The following is a 20,638-nucleotide window of genomic DNA, read 5'->3' as shown; positions in this document are numbered from 1 at the left end:
ATTGATACCAGCGATCCTTTTCTGTGTTTCCAGGATGTTACGGCGTGGACGGCGAGAGCGACTCCATCATGAGCTCGGCGTCGGAGAACTCGACAGAGCCGTGGTTCTGTGACGCCTGTAAAAACGGAGTGACTCCCAGCTGTGAGCTGTGCCCCAACCAGGACGGCATCTTCAAGGAGACGGACGCCGGGAGGTGGGACACAGTCACACGTTGACCCCGCTGGACAGTTGCCATTTATGAGAGGCAGCGAGTGGAACATGTTCAGAAACACATAAAGCCCGATGACCTTAGCGGGACGAAATGCTGAAGGCAGTATACGTACAATCTAAACCGTACATACATTATACTCAGTAGTGGAGAGTAAAGGAAGTTGGATTAAGGAGGAGAGAGAGAGAGAGAGAGAGAACTGGCAGAGGAATAAGAGAAGAGGATGGAGGGAAGAGAAGAGATAGAGGAAGAAAAGGAGTGAGAGAAAAGAGTGTGTTATGTGAAGCGTGGAGACTTCAGCCACGTTATCGCTGATAGTGCTCCTCAGCCAGGCTGCACCCGAATTTACTACTTCACTAGAGCATGAAAAACACAGCAAATTAAACTGTGAAGCGGTTGCTTGCTAGAGATGGATATCTTTATATTGGACTTTGGATTCTCTTCCCTAAAGTCCGCATTTGAAATTGTGTCACACCAAAACCCATAGCTTTAGTCTGGGGCTACATAAATCTATGAATCCATTTCTTTTTGAAGTGTCGGAGCAACTCACTGCAGCCAATTTCATGATATGAAGTTTCTTATTGTCTGCAGTAATTCACTATACTAAATGCAAAAAATAACCACAGCCATAGATTCTAATCAGTTTGATGGCATTGCTTGAAATCAGTGACCGGAAATCAATATATTTTAAATGTCACCTTTTTCAAAACTACTTTACATTTTGGAACATTTTCAGGGCATGGTTCTCATACTAATGTGGTTTGTAGTTTATTCTGTTCCTCTTCTACAAACCAGTTGATTTTCTTCCTCTCTCTGTTGTCAGATGGGTGCACGTGGTCTGTGCACTTTACGTTCCCGGCGTAGCATTCGGAGACATCGATAAACTACGACCAGTGACGCTCACAGAGATGAATTATTCAAAATATGGGGCCAAGGCAAGTACACTTATTATAATTATAATGTTATAATTTCATGTTGATTTTAGGTTTGACTGACATGTTTAACATCAGCCTCTTTTTGATCAGCGTATCCTTAATGCATATCAACATATATTGACTGTTTCACCATTTTTTGACAAGTTTCTTGTTATTTTGAGATATAAAGTCATTATTTTGAGATACTAAGTCATTATTTTGAGATATTAAGTCATTATTTTGAGATACTAAGTCATTATTTTGAGATATTAAGTCATTATTTTGAGACACTAAGTCATTATTTTGAGATATTAAGTCATTATTTTGAGATACTAAGTCATTATTTTGAGATATTAAGTCATTATTTTGAGATATTAAGTCTTTATTTTAAGATACTATGTCATTATTTTAAGATATTAAGTCATTATTTTGAGATATTAAGTCTTTATTTTAAGATACTAAGTCATTATTCTGAGACACTAAGTCATTATTTTGAGACACTAAGTCATTATTTTGAGACACTAAGTCATTATTTTGAGATATTAAGTCATTATTTTGAGATACTAAGTCATTATTTTGAGACACTAAGACACTATTTTGAGATACCAAGTCATTATTTTGAGACACTAAGTCATTATTTTGAGATATTAAGTCATTATTTTGAGATATTAAGTCTTTATTTTAAGATATTAAGTCATTATTTTGAGATACTAAGTCATTATTTTGAGATATTAAGTCATTATTTTGAGATACTAAGTCATTATTCTGAGATACTAAGTCATTATTTTGAGACACTAAGTCATTATTTTGAGATACCAAGTCATTATTTTGAGATACTAAGTCATTATTTTGAGATATTAAGTCATTATTTTAAGATACTAAGTCATTATTTTTAGATACTAAGTCATTATTTTGAGATATTAAGTCATTATTTTGAGATATTAAGTCATTATTTTGAGATACTAAGTCTTTATTTTAAGATACTAAGTCATTATTTTGAGATATTAAGTCATTATTTTGAGATACTAAGTCATTATTTTGAGATATTAAGTCATTATTTTAAGATACTAAGTCATTATTTTGAGATACTAAGTCATTATTTTAAGATATTAAGTCTTTATTTTGAGATATTAAGTCATTATTTTAAGATACTAAGTCATTATTTTGAGATACTAAGTCATTATTTTAAGATATTAAGTCTTTATTTTAAGATACTAAGTCATTATTTTAAGATACTAAGTCATTATTTTGAGATACTAAGTCATTATTTTGAGATATTAAGTCTTTATTTTAAGATACTAAGTCATTATTTTAAGATACTAAGTCATTATTTTGAGATACTAAGTCATTATTTTGAGATACTAAGTCATTATTTTGAGATACTAAGTCATTATTTTGAGATATTAAGTCATTATTTTGAGATACTAAGTCATTATTTTTAGATATTAAGTCATTATTTTGAGATATTAAGTCATTATTTTGAGATATTAAGTCATTATTTTAAGATACTATGTCATTATTTTTAGATACTAAGTCATTTTTAGATACTAAGTCATATTATAATCACTTCTAGGAATCACAGGCAGAAATGGGTTTCTGTTCTCAGGTGAAGTGAAAGTGCTAAGAAATGAAATCATTAAATGCAGTTGAACTGTTGTTTGAAGAATGAGATTGAGTTGAAGTGAGAGGTGAAGAGTAGAAGATGAAAGCAGTTGAAATGTCAGTTCAAGTGTAAGCGATGAAAACAGTTGTCATTTTGCCCTTGAAATGTGGGTTGAAGTGGAAGCGCTGGAGATAGTTGTGTTTGTATTTCAAGTGTCACAAATACTTGGTATGTCAGTAAGTGTAATAGCAGTAGTAGTAGTATTCTGTTATATTCTGTTATACTCTGTTATATTCTGTTATATTCTGTTATACTCTGTTATACTCTGTTATACTCTGTTATACTCTGTTATATTCTGTTATACTCTGTTATATTCTGTTATACTCTGTTATATTCTGTTATACTGTGTTATACTCTGTTATACTCTGTTATATTCTGTTATACTCTGTTATATTCTGTTATACTCTGTTATATTCTGTTATACTCTGTTATACTCTGTTATATTCTGTTATACTCTGTTATACTCTGTTATATTCTGTTATACTCTGTTATATTCTGTTATACTCTGTTATACTCTGTTATATTCTGTTATACTCTGTTATATTCTGTTATACTCTGTTATACTCTGTTATATTCTGTAATATTCTGTTATATTCTGTTATATTCTGTTATATTCAGGAGTGCAGTTTCTGTGAGGACGCCCGCTTCGCCAGGACCGGTGTGTGCATCAGCTGTGATGCAGGAATGTGTCGCTCCTATTTCCATGTCACCTGTGCACAGAGGGAGGGGCTGCTGTCTGAGGCTGCAGCAGAGGAGGTGAGTACTTCACTTCTCTAAGGTGTTCCATGCTGCCAGGCAGCAGTTCAAATGACAAACCGAAGTCAAGCAATATTCAAAGGGTTTAGGTTTTATGACGTTAACGCTAGGAAGAAGCAGCCTCGGGAGCCTCGTCCTCCAGTTTATCAAGGACGGTCAAGGTGAAGTACTTCAATAACCACTCTGACTGGGATGTAAGGCTTCAACATCCCATCCTGAACTCATATCACTGGGAAAATAATCCTACTGTCCAGAAGAAGCGCCGTAACGACCACGACATGTCACTTCACCTGCACAAAACACACCCAGCCAGGAGACCTAACCTTATGCTTCGTCCACACTGGGAACGTCAGGAGTGCGTGGCGCCTGCGTGACTGAGGTGTCGGATGTTCACACCAGCTGCGTTTCTGCTGCTGTCAGCCCTTTCTTTCTACATAGAGTTCTCCTTTCATAATGACCGTTTCATTTCATTATAAATGTCATTTATATTTATTTTAGACAGAGAAAGGTTAAGAATCGTGTGGTAATTTGTAAATAATATTAATAATCCACCATTAAAACCCCGTACTATATTCATTCATGGAGCTCTGCAAGTCACTGCATGTTCTACAACACTGTCCAGCACATATTTCGGAATAAAAGCTTTGTGTTAACAAATGAAGGAAGGAAGCCGAGACGCGCGTCAGTGTGACTGCTCTAACCAGTTAACACAGACGGCGAAATTAAAAACAACAGGTAACGCAGCCGCCACGCGCTGCTGACGTTCCCAGTGTGGACGAGGCTTTAGCTCCGGTCCTCTTCCTGTCAACTTCAGACTCCACGTCCTGACAGACTGGACTATGGGCATCCTTAACAAATACAATAATTCACAAAACTACAACTGTTCAAACGTTCCCACTACAGCCTACTACTGCACATAGCGCTGCTGGGTAGAGACAGCGGATCCCTGAGCCTACGCAATATGACGCGCTTGACGTAGGCCGTTAAAAGAAAGCATTTTTAGAAGTATTGCTCAAAATGACGACTTCCCCCTCTGAATTTCTGCCCTCATGTCTTGTAAAAGATAAAGAATCCATTACCTTTTTGCAGGAAAAGTTATAGTCGTATACATTAAGTGAAACCTGCCAGATGCTCTTTAATGATGCATGTGTTTCTGTCTCTTCAGGATATCGCTGATCCATTTTTTGCGTATTGCAAACAGCACGCCGACCGCTTTGACAGGAAGTGGAAAAGGAAGAACTATCTGGCGTTGCAGTCATACTGTAAGGTCTCTCTGCAGGAGAGAGAGAAACAGCTCACTCCTGAAGCTCAGGTAACGTTCACTCATATCAGCTGTCCAGATGTGCTCATATGACTTCCTGTAACAAGGAGAAGATGATGATGATAATGTTTACTTTCTTCAGTGGAGTGATGAAGACGAGGTCTGGGATTACGGTTTAGGTTGAGGGCAGGAATAAGATGAGTTGTAGTTGTTATTCGTCATAAATAATGACATGTTTTCATGATTCTGTGGGCACTATGTGAACATGTGTGTGTCCCACCGGCAGGCCCGGATCACGACCCGCCTGCAGCAGTACCGGGCCAAAGCAGAGCTGTCCAGGAACACTCGGCCTCAGGCGTGGGTGCCCCGGGAGAAGCTGCCGCGACCTCTGACCTCTAGTGCCTCAGCAATCAGGAAGCTGATGAGGAAGGCGGAGCTGATGGGCATCAGCACTGACATCTTCCCCGTGGACACGTCTGATGCCAACGCAAGCTTGGACGGACGCAGGAAGCACAAGCAACCCGCCCTCACAGCGGACTTCGTCAACTACTACCTGGGTGAGGAAACGCATATTATATATTATATGTTCAGCTCCAGTTACTGCAGTCGTTGCGCTGTTTTTCCTTGTGTGAATGCAGTGTAGTTATTGTGTGAATGCTGTGTAGTTGTTGTGTGAATGCTGTGTAGTTATAGTGTGAACGCTGTGTAGTTGTGTGAACGCTGTGTAGTTATTGTGTAAATGCTGTGTAGTTATAGTGTGAATGTTGTGTAGTTAATGTGTGAATGCTGTGTAGTTATAATGTGAATGTTGTGTAGTTAATGTGTGAATGCTGTGTAGTTATTGTGTGAATGCTGTGTAGTTATAGTGTGAATGCTGTGTAGTTAATGTGTGAATGCTGTGTAGTTATAGTGTGAATGCTGTGTAGTTGTTGTGTGAATGCTGTGTAGTTATAGTGTGAATGCTGTGTAGTTGTTGTGTGAATGCTGTATAGTTATTGTGTGAATGCTGTGTAGTTATAGTTATTGTGTGAATGCTGTGTAGTTATAGTGTGAATGCTGTGTAGTTATAGTGTGAATGCTGTGTAGTTATAGTGTGAATGCTGTGTAGTTATAGTGTGAATGCTGTGTAGTTGTTGTGTGAATGCTGTGTAGTTATTGTGTGAATGCTGTGTAGTTATAGTGTGAATGCTGTGTAGTTGTTGTGTGAATGCTGTGTAGTTATTGTGTGAATGCTGTGTAGTTATAGTGTGAATGCTGTGTAGTTATAGTGTGAATGCTGTGTAGTTGTTGTGTGAATGCTGTATAGTTATTGTGTGAATGCTGTGTAGTTATAGTTATTGTGTGAATGCTGTGTAGTTATGGTGTGAATGCTGTATAGTTATTGTGTGAATGCTGTGTAGTTATAGTGTGAATGCTGTATAGTTATTGTGTGAATGCTGTGTAGTTATAGTGTGAATGCTGTGTAGTTATAGTGTGAATGCTGTGTATTTATTGTGTGAATGCTGTGTAGTTATAGTGTGAATGCTCTGTAGTTGTTGTGTGAATGCTGTGTAGTTGTTGTGTGAATGCTGTGTAGTTATAGTGTGAATGCTGTGTAGTTATTGTGTGAATGCTGTGTAGTTACAGTGTGAATGCTATGTAGTTATTGTGTGAATGCTGTGTAGTTATTGTGTGAATGCTGTGTAGTTATTGTGTGAATGCTGTGTAGTTATAGTGTGAATGCTGTGTAGTTATAGTGTGAATGCTGTGTAGTTGTTGTGTGAATGCTGTGTAGTTATTGTGTGAATGCTGTGTAGTTATAGTGTGAATGCTGTGTAGTTATTGTGTGAATGCTGTGTAGTTATAGTGTGAATGCTGTGTAGTTATAGTGTGAATGCTGTGTAGTTGTTGTGTGAATGCTGTATAGTTATTGTGTGAATGCTGTGTAGTTATAGTTATTGTGTGAATGCTGTGTAGTTATAGTGTGAATGATGTATAGTTATTGTGTGAATGCTGTGTAGTTATAGTGTGAATGCCGTGTAGTTATAGTGTGAATGCTGTGTAGTTATTGTGTGAATGCTGTGTAGTTATAGTGTGAATGCTCTGTAGTTGTTGTGTGAATGCTGTGTAGTTGTTGTGTGAATGCTGTGTAGTTATAGTGTGAATGCTGTGTAGTTATTGTGTGAATGCTGTGTAGTTACAGTGTGAATGCTATGTAGTTATTGTGTGAATGCTGTGTAGTTATAGTGTGAATTCTGTGTAGTTATTGTGTGAATGCTGTGTAGTTATTGTGTGAATGCTGTGTAGTTATAGTGTGAATGCTGTGTAGTTATAGTGTGAATGCTGTGTAGTTGTTGTGTGAATGCTGTGTAGTTGTTGTGTGAATGCTGTGTAGTTATGGTGTGAATGCTGTATAGTTATTGTGTGAATGCTGTGTAGTTATGGTGTGAATGCTGTATAGTTATTGTGTGAATGCTGTGTAGTTATAGTGTGAATGCTGTATAGTTATTGTGTGAATGCTGTGTAGTTATTGTGTGAATGCTGTGTAGTTACAGTGTGAATGCTATGTAGTTATTGTGTGAATGCTGTGTAGTTATTGTGTGAATGCTGTGTAGTTATAGTGTGAATACTGTGTAGTTGTTGTGTGAATGCTGTGTAGTTATTGTGTGAATGCTGTGTAGTTATAGTGTGAATGCTGTGTAGTTATTGTGTGAATGCTGTGTAGTTATAGTGTGAATGCTGTGTAGTTATAGTGTGAATGCTGTGTAGTTGTTGTGTGAATGCTGTGTAGTTATTGTGTGAATGCTGTGTAGTTATAGTTATTGTGTGAATGCTGTGTAGTTATGGTGTGAATGCTGTGTAGTTATAGTGTGAATGCTGTATAGTTATTGTGTGAATGCTGTGTGGTTATAGTGTGAATGCTGTGTAGTTATAGTGTGAATGCTGTGTAGTTATTGTGTGAATGCTGTGTAGTTATAGTGTGAATGCTCTGTAGTTGTTGTTTGAATGCTCTGTAGTTGTTGTGTGAATGCTGTGTAGTTATAGTGTGAATGCTGTGTAGTTATTGTGTGAATGCTGTGTAGTTATAGTGTGAATGCTGTGTAGTTATTGTGTGAATGCTGTGTAGTTATAGTGTGAATGCTGTATAGTTATTGTGTGAATGCTGTGTAGTTATAGTGTGAATGCTGTGTAGTTATAGTGTGAATGCTGTGTATTTATTGTGTGAATGCTGTGTAGTTATAGTGTGAATGCTCTGTAGTTGTTGTGTGAATGCTGTGTAGTTGTTGTGTGAATGCTGTGTAGTTATAGTGTGAATGCTGTGTAGTTATTGTGTGAATGCTGTGTAGTTACAGTGTGAATGCTATGTAGTTATTGTGTGAATGCTGTGTAGTTATTGTGTGAATGCTGTGTAGTTATTGTGTGAATGCTGTGTAGTTATAGTGTGAATGCTGTGTAGTTATAGTGTGAATGCTGTGTAGTTGTTGTGTGAATGCTGTGTAGTTATTGTGTGAATGCTGTGTAGTTATAGTGTGAATGCTGTGTAGTTATTGTGTGAATGCTGTGTAGTTATAGTGTGAATGCTGTGTAGTTATAGTGTGAATGCTGTGTAGTTGTTGTGTGAATGCTGTATAGTTATTGTGTGAATGCTGTGTAGTTATAGTTATTGTGTGAATGCTGTGTAGTTATAGTGTGAATGATGTATAGTTATTGTGTGAATGCTGTGTAGTTATAGTGTGAATGCCGTGTAGTTATAGTGTGAATGCTGTGTAGTTATTGTGTGAATGCTGTGTAGTTATAGTGTGAATGCTCTGTAGTTGTTGTGTGAATGCTGTGTAGTTGTTGTGTGAATGCTGTGTAGTTATAGTGTGAATGCTGTGTAGTTATTGTGTGAATGCTGTGTAGTTACAGTGTGAATGCTATGTAGTTATTGTGTGAATGCTGTGTAGTTATAGTGTGAATGCTGTGTAGTTATTGTGTGAATGCTGTGTAGTTATTGTGTGAATGCTGTGTAGTTATAGTGTGAATGCTGTGTAGTTATAGTGTGAATGCTGTGTAGTTGTTGTGTGAATGCTGTGTAGTTGTTGTGTGAATGCTGTGTAGTTATGGTGTGAATGCTGTATAGTTATTGTGTGAATGCTGTGTAGTTATGGTGTGAATGCTGTATAGTTATTGTGTGAATGCTGTGTAGTTATAGTGTGAATGCTGTATAGTTATTGTGTGAATGCTGTGTAGTTATTGTGTGAATGCTGTGTAGTTACAGTGTGAATGCTATGTAGTTATTGTGTGAATGCTGTGTAGTTATTGTGTGAATGCTGTGTAGTTATAGTGTGAATACTGTGTAGTTGTTGTGTGAATGCTGTGTAGTTATTGTGTGAATGCTGTGTAGTTATAGTGTGAATGCTGTGTAGTTATTGTGTGAATGCTGTGTAGTTATAGTGTGAATGCTGTGTAGTTATAGTGTGAATGCTGTGTAGTTGTTGTGTGAATGCTGTGTAGTTATTGTGTGAATGCTGTGTAGTTATAGTTATTGTGTGAATGCTGTGTAGTTATGGTGTGAATGCTGTGTAGTTATAGTGTGAATGCTGTATAGTTATTGTGTGAATGCTGTGTGGTTATAGTGTGAATGCTGTGTAGTTATAGTGTGAATGCTGTGTAGTTATTCTGTGAATGCTGTGTAGTTATAGTGTGAATGCTCTGTAGTTGTTGTGTGAATGCTCTGTAGTTGTTGTGTGAATGCTGTGTAGTTATAGTGTGAATGCTGTGTAGTTATTGTGTGAATGCTGTGTAGTTACAGTGTGAATGCTATGTAGTTATTGTGTGAATGCTGTGTAGTTATAGTGTGAATTCTGTGTAGTTATTGTGTGAATGCTGTGTAGTTATTGTGTGAATGCTGTGTAGTTATTGTGTGAATGCTGTGTAGTTGTTGTGTGAATGCTGTGTAGTTGTGTGAATGCTGTGTAGTTGTTGTGTGAATGCTGTGTAGTTATAGTGTGAATGCTGTGTAGTTATTGTGTGAATGCTGTGTAGTTATAGTGTGAATGCTGTGTAGTTATTGTGTGAATGCTGTGTAGTTGTTGTGTGAATGCTGTGTAGTTGTTGTGTGAATGCTGTGTAGTTGTTGTGTGAATGCTGTGTAGTTATAGTGTGAATGCTGTGTAGTTGTTGTGTGAATGCTGTGTAGTTGTTGTGTGAATGCTGTGTAGTTGTTGTGTGAATGCTGTGTAGTTGTTGTGTGAATGCTGTGTAGTTGTTGTGTGAATGCTGTGTAGTTGTTGTGTGAATGCTGTGTAGTTGTTGTGTGAATGCTGTGTAGTTATAGTGTGAATGCTGTGTAGTTGTTGTGTGAATGCTGTGTAGTTGTTGTGTGAATGCTGTGTAGTTGTTGTGTGAATGCTGTGTAGTTATAGTGTGAATGCTGTGTAGTTATTGTGTGAATGCTGTGTAAAGGCATTTTCTCCCCTAATAAGTGCTTGTGATGCCAGATGTGTGAGACGCCGTGCCGGTAACCTTGAGAGCATGCTCTTTATTAGCCTGCAGCAGAGGGCCTATCTGCCATCAGTACACTCTCTCATGTGCTTTTTTTCCTGTATATAGATTGTGATCGTGCTTATTGATTTTTGTCCCATTGATATTCAGAGCGGAACATGCGAATGATCCAGATCCAGGACAACATCTCCGAACAGAAGAACTTAAAAGACAAGCTGGAGAGCGAGCAAGAAAAACTGCATGTGGAGTACAACAAGGTGAGCGGTCCGACCCAAACCCCCCACAGGAGACGGGTCAGTGAGTGGAGCGCTCTAACTCATTAAAGTTATATATTACCTTCTCATAATGAGTGAGATCATTAGGCAGCAATTCATTCAATAATCAGGATAAAGAAAATGTGTCTCTTAGAGTAGATTCAAGATTCAAGACTCAAGATGTTTATTGTTATACAGGTACAATTGTGTGAAATACTTTTTGCTGGGAAGCTCCATTAAGAAAACAATAAGTTAAGTAGCAACAAAATAAATAAATGATGATAATAATAATAATAATAATAATAATAATAAATGACACAATGATAATAAAATAAATTTACAGCGATAGAATAAAAAAGAAAAATGTATTTACAAATAATATACAGTACAATAATAAAGGAAATACTTGGTATATGGTAAATATAGAAGCATATATATATATATATATATGTATATATATATATTTTAATTAAATGTTTTTATATTGCACATTTTGCATTGATTGAAATATTGCACTTGTTTATAGTACAAGTATAATTATACATAGTTATGAGAACTCTGGTAAATTATGTTTTAGGTGCATTTACTTCAGTTATTTATTTAATTTGAAGTGGTTTTAATATTATTCATCCAACATATTTAAAGTAAGAAAAATCTGATTTAAAAAAATTCAAAAATCAGGGTGTAAATGTAATTCTAGGAAGACAAAAAGACGTTTCTCAGCAATGCAATGCTAAAATGCACGTTGCCTGTTCCACTTTTGTCACACAAAAAAAACAATCCTTTATTATATATGATATATATTATATAAAGTGCCGTTTCCACTCCTCAAAGGAACAAAGGATTTCATTGGTCAAACATACAGTATATTTCCAGAGGCAGAAATCCACTGAAATAAAGGTCCGCTCTTTTCCCCACATGAATGTTCCTCATGGGGTGCAAACATTCATAAGAACCCACAAAATGAGTTTTTATAAATTCCTGTGCCAGTTTTTTTGGGCTGAAAATCCGTCTTCGGTGTGAGACAGCTTTCCGAGTCTATCCAGCGTCCGTGCTCGCAGCTCTCTGAGGCACAGCAGGGCTTTGAGCTCAATGCTAACATGTTGATGTTCAGCAGGTCTGTCACATCAGACATGGACTAACGGTGCTGCAGGATAACACCAGACTCCTGTGTGAGCCTTCCTCTCATCTCTCCTCAAACATGTGACCTGTGAAGAGGCTGCCGCTCCATCTGTCCACACCAGGAAGACAATATAGCAGCAGAGTAAAAGTCACCAGAGTTAATGTTGCGTTCAGTCGTCTGCCGTGCGTGTTAAGCGTTATTAATGGAGTGTGTGTTGTTAATTGCACTGCTTGAGTTGCTCCAACATGACTTTGGCCTTGGAGGAAATGCCAGTGGAGGAACGTCATTACATCTGTAGTAGTAGTAGAGCCCAGTACGAGGTTTACTCTGTGACTCCTGCAGATCATATGAAGGGTTAAACATTAAACAGTCACACTGACGGCAACGTTGGTTCAAAGGTTCACCTGCAACTTCAATGAGACAACTGAGCATCTTTCTATTAATATGGCTGGGTTATAGTGAGTTATGTCGTCACTCAAACTGTGACCCTTCCCACTATGGAGGACAGAACCTGCCAAAATAAAAACATAAATCAATAAATATGTCATTAAATGTTGCAAAAATTATATTCAAAATAAATGTAGTCATTAATTAATTGATAAAATGTGACATAAATTGATATTTCTGTTTTAATTTGCATCATTATTTATTTATTTTTGTATTAATCCCCTTATTTATTTATTTAATTATTCTTCTGTTTAATTTTCCCTTTTATTTATTTATTTATATATTTATTTGTGTTAATTTTTCAATTAATTAATTTATTCTTTGCAGTATTTATTTATTTATATATTGCATTTATTTTATATTTATTTTGAAATGTGTGTATTTATTTATGTATTTATGCATTTAGTTATTTATTTCTGCACAATTTTCCCTTTGCATTTCACCCCTTATTTATTTCTTTTTAAATTTCTTTTTGCATTTCTGCCTCATTATGCAAATGAGGGGGCTGTCACTCGACGTGTGTCATCATGGGGTCAGAGGTCATAGAAGAACTATATAAACTGCTGGTGTCCTTGTCCTCATGTTGTCTCCTGTCCCCTCCTGCAGCTCTGTGAGTCCCTGGAGGAGCTGCTCAACGTGAACGGAGAGCTGCGGAGTGAAGGCCAGGCCATGTGGACTCTGCTGGGGGGCATCCTGGGCCAGGTACCATCACCACCATCACTGCCTCTTCACCCCCCCCCCCCCACCTGTCCCTGCCTCTTCACACCCCCCCCCCCCCACCTGTCCCTGCCTCGTCACACCCCCCCCCCCCCCCCCCCCCCCCCCCCCCACCTGTCCCTGCCTCGTCACACACCATCCCCCCCCCCTCACCTGTCCCTGCCTCGTCACACACCATCCCCCCCCCCTCACCTGTCCCTGCCTCGTCACACACCATCCCCCCCCCCTCACCTGTCCCTGCCTCTTCACACACAGATTAATAGTTGAGAAAGTTTAGGGAACACTCCTTTATACTCGTTTATAGATTTCCTTTTTTTAGCGTGGCGGTGACTCGTGATGGAGCGAGATCCAGATTGCGAGTAGCAACCGGTGCGGCGGCCGGCGGTGGGGGGGGTACTGCCGTCTGTATTACCTGCTTTTTATAAAAAGCCTTTCACTTTGCACTAACTGATTGACCTGTCATTTGCCATGAAGTCAGACCTGAGTGTGGGGAAGTAAAAGCCTTCTCCCTGCTTCTCGTTCCTATGGCAACCGAGATGTGCCGCTATGGCTGATGGGTTATTTAATGGATGTCAACTGCAATCTACAAAAATAGACTGAGAGCTTTTGTTTTTTTGTTGGAACGGACTAAAAGTTGAATTTACACACAAAGTCATTGTGAGGATTTATGTGGAATGCTTTCCTGCAGCCTTTAGGTGTATATAATAATAATAATAATAATAATAATAATTAAAGCTGTAAGCAGCGTTGAAAGGGCCCTCGCCCCTTTGTGCATGTCGGGGGTACCCGCTGCCGTGCATTTCCATGAAAGTGGGACACTGCAGGCTGCAGAGGGTGTTTTCTGCGTGGAGCGCGTGGCGCTGGAAATGACCTGCTGACAACATGTGGGGTTTCCTTTAAAGGCTCTTCTATGAGGGTGGGTGGCAGTATGCAACCATTTCCTGTTGCCAGTAGGTGGCGTTATCACCATAACTGAATAATGGCACGTATATGTGTTCAGGCCAAGACTCTTACAAAACATATCAAATTTGGGGCTGATTGGACAATGTATAGTCAAGTTACAACAGCCTCCTGTGTCATGGTGTAACATCGTAATCATAAATGTAAAAAGGCTCGTAAGTTGACCTTCATTTCAACAACTCTGTCCAAGGTCAAGAATAGACGTTGGTGCTCAAGCAGTGGAACGATGATGACTGACTATAATGCAGAATATCACCCATAGCCACGGTAAAATACCAGTATATTCTATTAGTAGGGATGTTCATTATTAACCGTTTAACCGTTAACCGACAATGATGCTTTTTAACCGATTAACGCCATCGGTTAAAACTGTTAAAAGAAATATTAATAATTAATTCGTAGTTGCTAAGTTAACGCTCCCGGACGGTGAACTGGAGACAGTGAACGCAGCATCGTAGCTGCTAAGTTAACGCTCCCGGACGGTGAACTGGAGACAGTGAACGCAGCATCGTGGCTGCTAAGTTAACGCTCCCGGACGGTGAACTGGAGACAGTGAACGCAGCATCGTAGCTGCTAAGTTAACGCTCCCGGACGGTGAACTGGAGACAGTGAACGCAGCATCGTAGCTGCTAAGTTAACGCTCCCGGACGGTGAACTGGAGACAGTGAACGCAGCATCGTAGCTGCTAAGTTAACGCTCCCGGACGGTGAACTGGAGACAGTGAACGCAGCATCGTAGCTGCTAAGTTAACGCTCCCGGACGGTGAACTGGAGACAGTGAACGCAGCATCGTAGCTGCTAAGTTAACGCTCCCGGACGGTGAACTGGAGACAGTGAACGCAGCATCGTAGTTGCTAAGTTAACGCTCCCGGACGGTGAACTGGAGACAGTGAACGCAGCATCGTAGCTGCTAAGTTAACGCTCCCGGACGGTGAACTGGAGACAGTGAACGCAGCATCGTAGCTGCTAAGTTAACGCTCCCGGACGGTGAACTGGAGACAGTGGAGACAGCATCGTAGCTGCTAAGTTAACGCTCCCGGACGGTGAACTAGGGACTCCGCTGCATGCGAGGCACTAATCCTGTCGGTTAACGGTTAATAATCGGTTCACGAGGGTCGGTTTATATATTATATAAATGAGCATCCCTATGTATTAGATTGTAATATATTGTACATGTCCAGGTGTGTGTATAATCTTCTAGTCTAGTGTCTTGACGTCAGAGGTCAGAGGAAGCTGCTACCTCTGACACTGGGTGGTACCTGGGACAGGGCAGTCCCTCTGGAGGTTTGATGTATAGAAGTAGCAGCTAAATCCATAAAAAGGCTCATTAAAAGTATTCTGGTTGAGAGTGTGAGCCGTGCAGATAAATGGTCAAATGATGTTAATGCGGTGACGAGGCGGCAGAACGGACAGGAACTAGAAGGAGACTGGCAGTGAATCTGCAACGACCGCCATAAATCACCTAATTATGAACGTGCACGATTTAAGTAGCAACATCAGTCACGGCGCCGCATGCCTTTCTGTCATCTATCTGCCACATTCTCATCTCCTATTTGTCATCCTGCCGGAGCATTTGCAGAAATTATTGATGTGTCCAACTGGGACGCTCATCCCTCTTCCAGAACACAGTCTGAGCTTTTTGTTCCCGGTGCTCCTGGAAGTTTAGCGGTCCTGGCAACTTCACAGGGAAACACTCAGGAGACGTTTTCCACCGCCACGAGGCACAAACAGCTCCTCGGCGCCAGATAGTATAACAGGGATGAGTGTTAGTGTGGTCCAGTTTAGTGCCGACCAACAGAAACATACTAGACCTGCAGGCGGAGATCCAGGGTCCAGTTAATATTCAGGTTTATTGATTTGTTATATACACTGTAGAAAGAAACTCCTGAACTGCCCACAGCATGATGTACAAGAAGAGTTATTATCTCTAAACTAGAATCATATTTTATATTGTGATTATGAAACACCAAAGTCACGAGCATATATGTTGCCTGAAATGAAAGGAATTTAATAAAAGTGAAAGGACTAGATAACAGCCTCTGAATGAAGTTGAAGCTGAGTGTTAGTGATAACACATTATTATCTTTGGATTGAATGGATTACTAAATAATGAATCAGCAGAGTAGTTCAGACAGGTATCTCTCTCCTTCAACACCCTGCCTGTGCAGGTCAAGGAGTTGAGATTGAGGTTGTTTGACGTTCTGTGGACCAGAAGACAGTTGGACATTTGTCAAGCTGCTACACAGAAGTTCTACCGGTTGTCAGTAGCACCATGAAGGCACCAGTACCACGGTGCATTCACTGAACATTGTGAATGAATGAATTCATCGTTTCAGCCCCAAACTCCTCAATCTGGACCCTTTGAGGTCAGATTTTGAGTCCAAATGACAACACCCTCGAGACTGAGCCAGTCTGAGGTAACAGATAACAGACTCAGGTACTACGGCCCTGAGTGAGTGAGAGCGGCTGCCGTCATTAGGAAGTTTATTGCAGAGCTTCTTTTGTGCCACAACTTAATATTCATTATTTGACTGTAGTGAATATGAGGAAAGTGCCCAGTGTGCGTCTGCACTGTAATGTGTTCAGTGTTCCCTGAGGACGGACGCAGCGTGTTCCCTGAGGACGGACGCAGCCGTGAGGCAGGAAGCCAGACAGATTAAAGCGTGTCTGTGTAGCTGTTTCCTCTCACTATTTATAATCTCTACCTTCTAAACTTCTTCATCTGTCTGATAAAGCATGTTAACAACGTAGGAACCGCTCCGTATCAGCAGCAGAGACACTTCCTCGTGGTCAGATGCAGGCAGACTGCCGTCCAGGTTGAGCAGATAGCCCCGGTGCTCGGTCGACCCGTCCCCCCCCCATCTATCAGGCCTCCCCGCGGGGACGCTCCCTCGGCGCCGCAGGCAGAGCGAGCGCGCCCAGATTAGAGCTTCCTCGGGGAAAACCTTGTCTGTTTAGTGACAGACTCGGTCCCTACGAGATAAGTTTTCTAATTAACCTGCGTGGCAGCAAAGCACCTGAGATATAGAGGAGAATAAACTGGCTGTCTGCTGCTGCTTTTCACCTGCCACATACCAGAGGTTCCTTCACTTCTCCTCTCGGCTCCGCTGGAAGCAACTTTTACAGCTCTCAACTCCCAGCCAAGGTGTTCATGTTGTCGGTAGCCCTAACTCTGGTCTACTAGTTCACTTTCCTCTGGGTGGAGTGGGTGTGCTCACATCTGCTCAGATATAGAATATTCAACGAGGCTGCTCATTAGATGACTGACAGTTTGCTCTTTTACTGGAACAACAACACAAACTCTTCCTAAACCAACAGGTCTGGACCAACAGACCACTGGCTTGACTGTCATTGGAGTGTACGCTCAAAAAGATGGCAGCTGTCCCCAAAATATGACTCCTATACTACCCACCACAAGTATTTATTCACCGGCACACACTGCTACACCTACGTTCACAGATAGATCGCCACCAACAACCTCACACTCACCGCCAACACACACACACACGGTCTGTTGGAAGCTCACTAAAGTTACGCAGACTACGTGTGGCGGCGGTGGCGAGCACGAAGCCTCCGGCAATGCTAGAGCTGCTAACGTAGCACAAACACACACAGTTTGTTGGCTACAATGCAGACCGTGCAGGCTGACAAGGATACTGATTATTTTCTGATTTCAAAAGATTCATCCGTAGCGATCATTAAGATTATTAGTGTTCCTGTTTCTACCGTTCCTCTTTAAGATCCAGCAGCTATAGCTCCTTCCTACAGCGGGTTCTGTTCTGGGAAGACATTCTGCTGCTCGTTTAACATGAAAACATTTGTGCACCTTTTTTTTGGTAGAAACTGAACACTCCAGCTGTTCTGAAAGCCCCCAAAGAGAGGAAGCCCAGCAAGAAGGAGGGAGGACCCCCGGGGAAGTCATCGAGCCTGCCGGCGATCCTCTACAGGTGAACACACCGCGTCCTCAGAGACGCTGAGCAGCGGATAGGAAGGAGGAAAGATGAAGGTTAAATGATGAAGGAAACATAGTTGATTTAAATATCATCAAACGCCAGAGGCAGAAACGTCTTACTGCAGACGTCCATCATAGTGTTAGACCAGAGTGTGTGAGATTACATCTACAGTATATAATCCCTATTTATAGATATATACATACAGTTTCTAAGACACCACTTTGTATAACTAAAAACTAGCCTTTCCTCACATCCAGTACCGTTTCCTATTTTGCTGCAGTTGTGGCATCTGTAAGAAGAACCAGGACCAACATCTGCTGGTGCTGTGTGACACCTGTAAGCTCTACTACCACCTGGGCTGCCTGGAGCCGCCACTGACACGCATGCCCAAGAAGACCAAGAACAGCTACTGGTAAGAGACCTGGAGACACGGGGGGGGTCGGGACAGACACTGTATGAGGAGGGACTCATCCTGAAGGTACGGGACCTGAAGGCTGTCTGAAAACCACTGAGAGGAAAGGAATGGAAGGAGCTGAGAAGCTGTTAGTGCGTTGTTTGGACTCATACTGTAAACTGCTGGAGAGCCACTGGTGAAGGGTTCAGATGCAGCTTCAGTAAAAACACACTCAACACATTCAACTAAAAGAAGAAGGAAACAAAGTGATAAATCTATATAAACATACATCTATAAATGTGCATCTGGGAATACTGCAGATCTGTTCTCTCACTGACTTCAACCACTCAGATATTTACCATAAGATACAGAACACAAACAGCCGTACTCATCGTCGGTAGTCTGCAGCTCAAAGACAACACAGAGAATCAAGACTCTAACAACGGCATGTTTAAATCAAAATCAAATGGTGACACCCCTCTACCCTCATACACATCAAATATGATGTCTCATATATGATATAAGAACGGCTGATTTAAATGTACAGGTATATTCTCATTTGAATAGAGAGGCGAGCTGAGCTGGACCCGTGAGTTCAATTCCTCAGTAATAATAATAAAATATAATAACCATTGTTTTCTTTTTGGTCCGTTTCAACTGTAGTCTGAGTCGTTCACAGCTTCATTCATGATGTTCACATTCAAGTTATTATTAATATTATTGATTTATTGCGTGCAATAGCCACCCCCCTCCTCTCTCTCTGTCTCTCTCTCTCTGTCTCTCTCTCTCTCTCTCTCTCTCTCTCTCCCTCCCTCTCTCTCTCTCTCTCTCTCTGTCTCTCTCTCTGTCTCTCTGTCTCTCTCTCTCTCTCCGTCCCTCTCTCTCTCTCTCTCTCTCTCTCTGTCTCTCTCTCTCTCTCTCTCTCCGTCCCTCTCTCTCTCTCTCTCTCTCTCTCTGTCTCTCTGTCAAACACACACGGACACAGCGAACGGTGCGGCGCTCAGTCAGAATTCAAAATGTATGAAAAAAGATTGATATAATAATTTAACATGTTTTTAACAAAATATTCTGCTACAATCTAAAAATCACAAGTTGCCTTAATGCGTTAAAGAAATTAGTGTTAACGCGTTATTATCGTGTTAACTTTGATACACCTAATTTATATAAATACAATATTTATGTAAAGGCCTGTTTGTTCACCTCCCTGTGTTCTTAACAGTCCTGTCTAGTCTGGACCTTTAGTTCTTGACCTTGTCTCTACTGGAGCTGTTCTTTCTATCTGTATGTGACCCCGTCAAATAGTCAAATAGTCAATAGATACTTGAATAAAAAGCACTACTTGTGTTAATCCTGACATGATAAATCATCTTCATGATGTGGATATGAACAGGAAGTCTCCGTCATCAGGACTCTGAGTATGTTTATTCATATTGGAGCTGCCGTGTGAGGCCGGTCGGTCGGAGGCAGCGGGATTATCAGATGACGGATGCTGAGATGGAGGAAATGTCACACTCTCTTCTCTCAACTGCTGCAGTTCCTTATCTGGAGGAGAGATTTAGTGCATCTGTTCTTTCTCATGTGATACGTCTCAGATATGAAGAAGGAGAAGAGAGAATCTCTCTCTCTCTCTGTCTGGTAAATGAAAGGAATGAAGAGATGCAGCTGGTGTTAAAATAGAGGACGTGTTTGTGTTTGTGTTTGTGTTTGTCTAACACAATCTGTCTGTTCGTTTAGCGTTGGTTTGAAGCTCGGAGCTCTTTTTGCTTTATTGTGTGAGAATTAGAAACCATCTGAATGATGAAAGTGTGCGGATGCAGTCATAACTAATTACATGTTGGTGCACGTACAGAAAGCCACAGAGACTCCAGGCTACGCTGCTCCAGGCTGCTCATCCTCAGCTCTAACGCCGACTGGATGCAGGAAATATCAGTATTATCTACCTCCATTTCTCTTAAACAAACACTGTGAATATAATATTCATAACTCTGTTTTCATTAGTGTTTAATCACCTGAAACTAAGAATGGTTGTTGGCTGTAGCGCAGAGGGCCAGCAGCTCTACAGACGTAAGAGTCTGTCACTGACTGATGAAGATACAGGATTGGTCGGCTGTCTGTTGGAGTCTCCTCATCGGTCGTTGCTCTTTCAGAATGAAAAGGTGGAGAACAGTTCAGTGTTTAGGTTTTCTGGGGAGCGTGTCAGCGGTTCAGTGTCTCATTACATAGTTCTGTTGTTGTGCATGTGCTATTGTTTATGTTCATTTAAGTTACGTTATGTTGTGCTTCATATTGTGTTATCGTGCATTCACACCAAGAGCCAAGCACATTTTCACCTCGCTTCCCTCCAGAAATAACCGCTGTTGCTGCTTTGTACATGTTGGTGAAGTCCCAGATATGTCAGAAAACCAAACGCCGTCGTGTCTGGGTTCATAACGTCACCCGGCGGCGAGCTGTATTCACATACAGCGTCATCACACTGACTGTATCTATCAGCCACACGTCTCTACTGCGGTATGAACCCAAAAT

General features: G+C 40.6%; 1 protein-coding gene across 5 annotated transcripts in view; it reads left to right on the top strand.

The window, feature by feature from the left end:
* Positions 1 to 20,638, top strand: part of phf14 (PHD finger protein 14) — an 82,821-nt gene that overhangs the window by 15,363 nt on the left and 46,820 nt on the right. For all 5 annotated transcript variants that reach the window (XM_037794307.1, XM_037794306.1, XM_037794308.1 and 2 more), the window contains exons 5-13: positions 34 to 193; positions 1,032 to 1,143; positions 3,404 to 3,541; positions 4,707 to 4,853; positions 5,089 to 5,359; positions 10,419 to 10,525; positions 12,699 to 12,794; positions 17,609 to 17,715; positions 18,002 to 18,133. In XM_037794307.1, the coding sequence (XP_037650235.1) occupies positions 34 to 193; positions 1,032 to 1,143; positions 3,404 to 3,541; positions 4,707 to 4,853; positions 5,089 to 5,359; positions 10,419 to 10,525; positions 12,699 to 12,794; positions 17,609 to 17,715; positions 18,002 to 18,133 (1,270 nt within the window). The remainder of the gene's footprint in view (positions 1 to 33; positions 194 to 1,031; positions 1,144 to 3,403; positions 3,542 to 4,706; positions 4,854 to 5,088; positions 5,360 to 10,418; positions 10,526 to 12,698; positions 12,795 to 17,608; positions 17,716 to 18,001; positions 18,134 to 20,638) is intronic.

The sequence above is a fragment of the Sebastes umbrosus genome, chromosome 15 (assembly GCF_015220745.1).
Source record: "Sebastes umbrosus isolate fSebUmb1 chromosome 15, fSebUmb1.pri, whole genome shotgun sequence".
Lineage (NCBI taxonomy): Eukaryota > Metazoa > Chordata > Actinopteri > Perciformes > Sebastidae > Sebastes > Sebastes umbrosus.
Note: the sequence above shows the minus strand (reverse complement) of the source record. Positions and strands in the feature narration are given on the sequence as shown.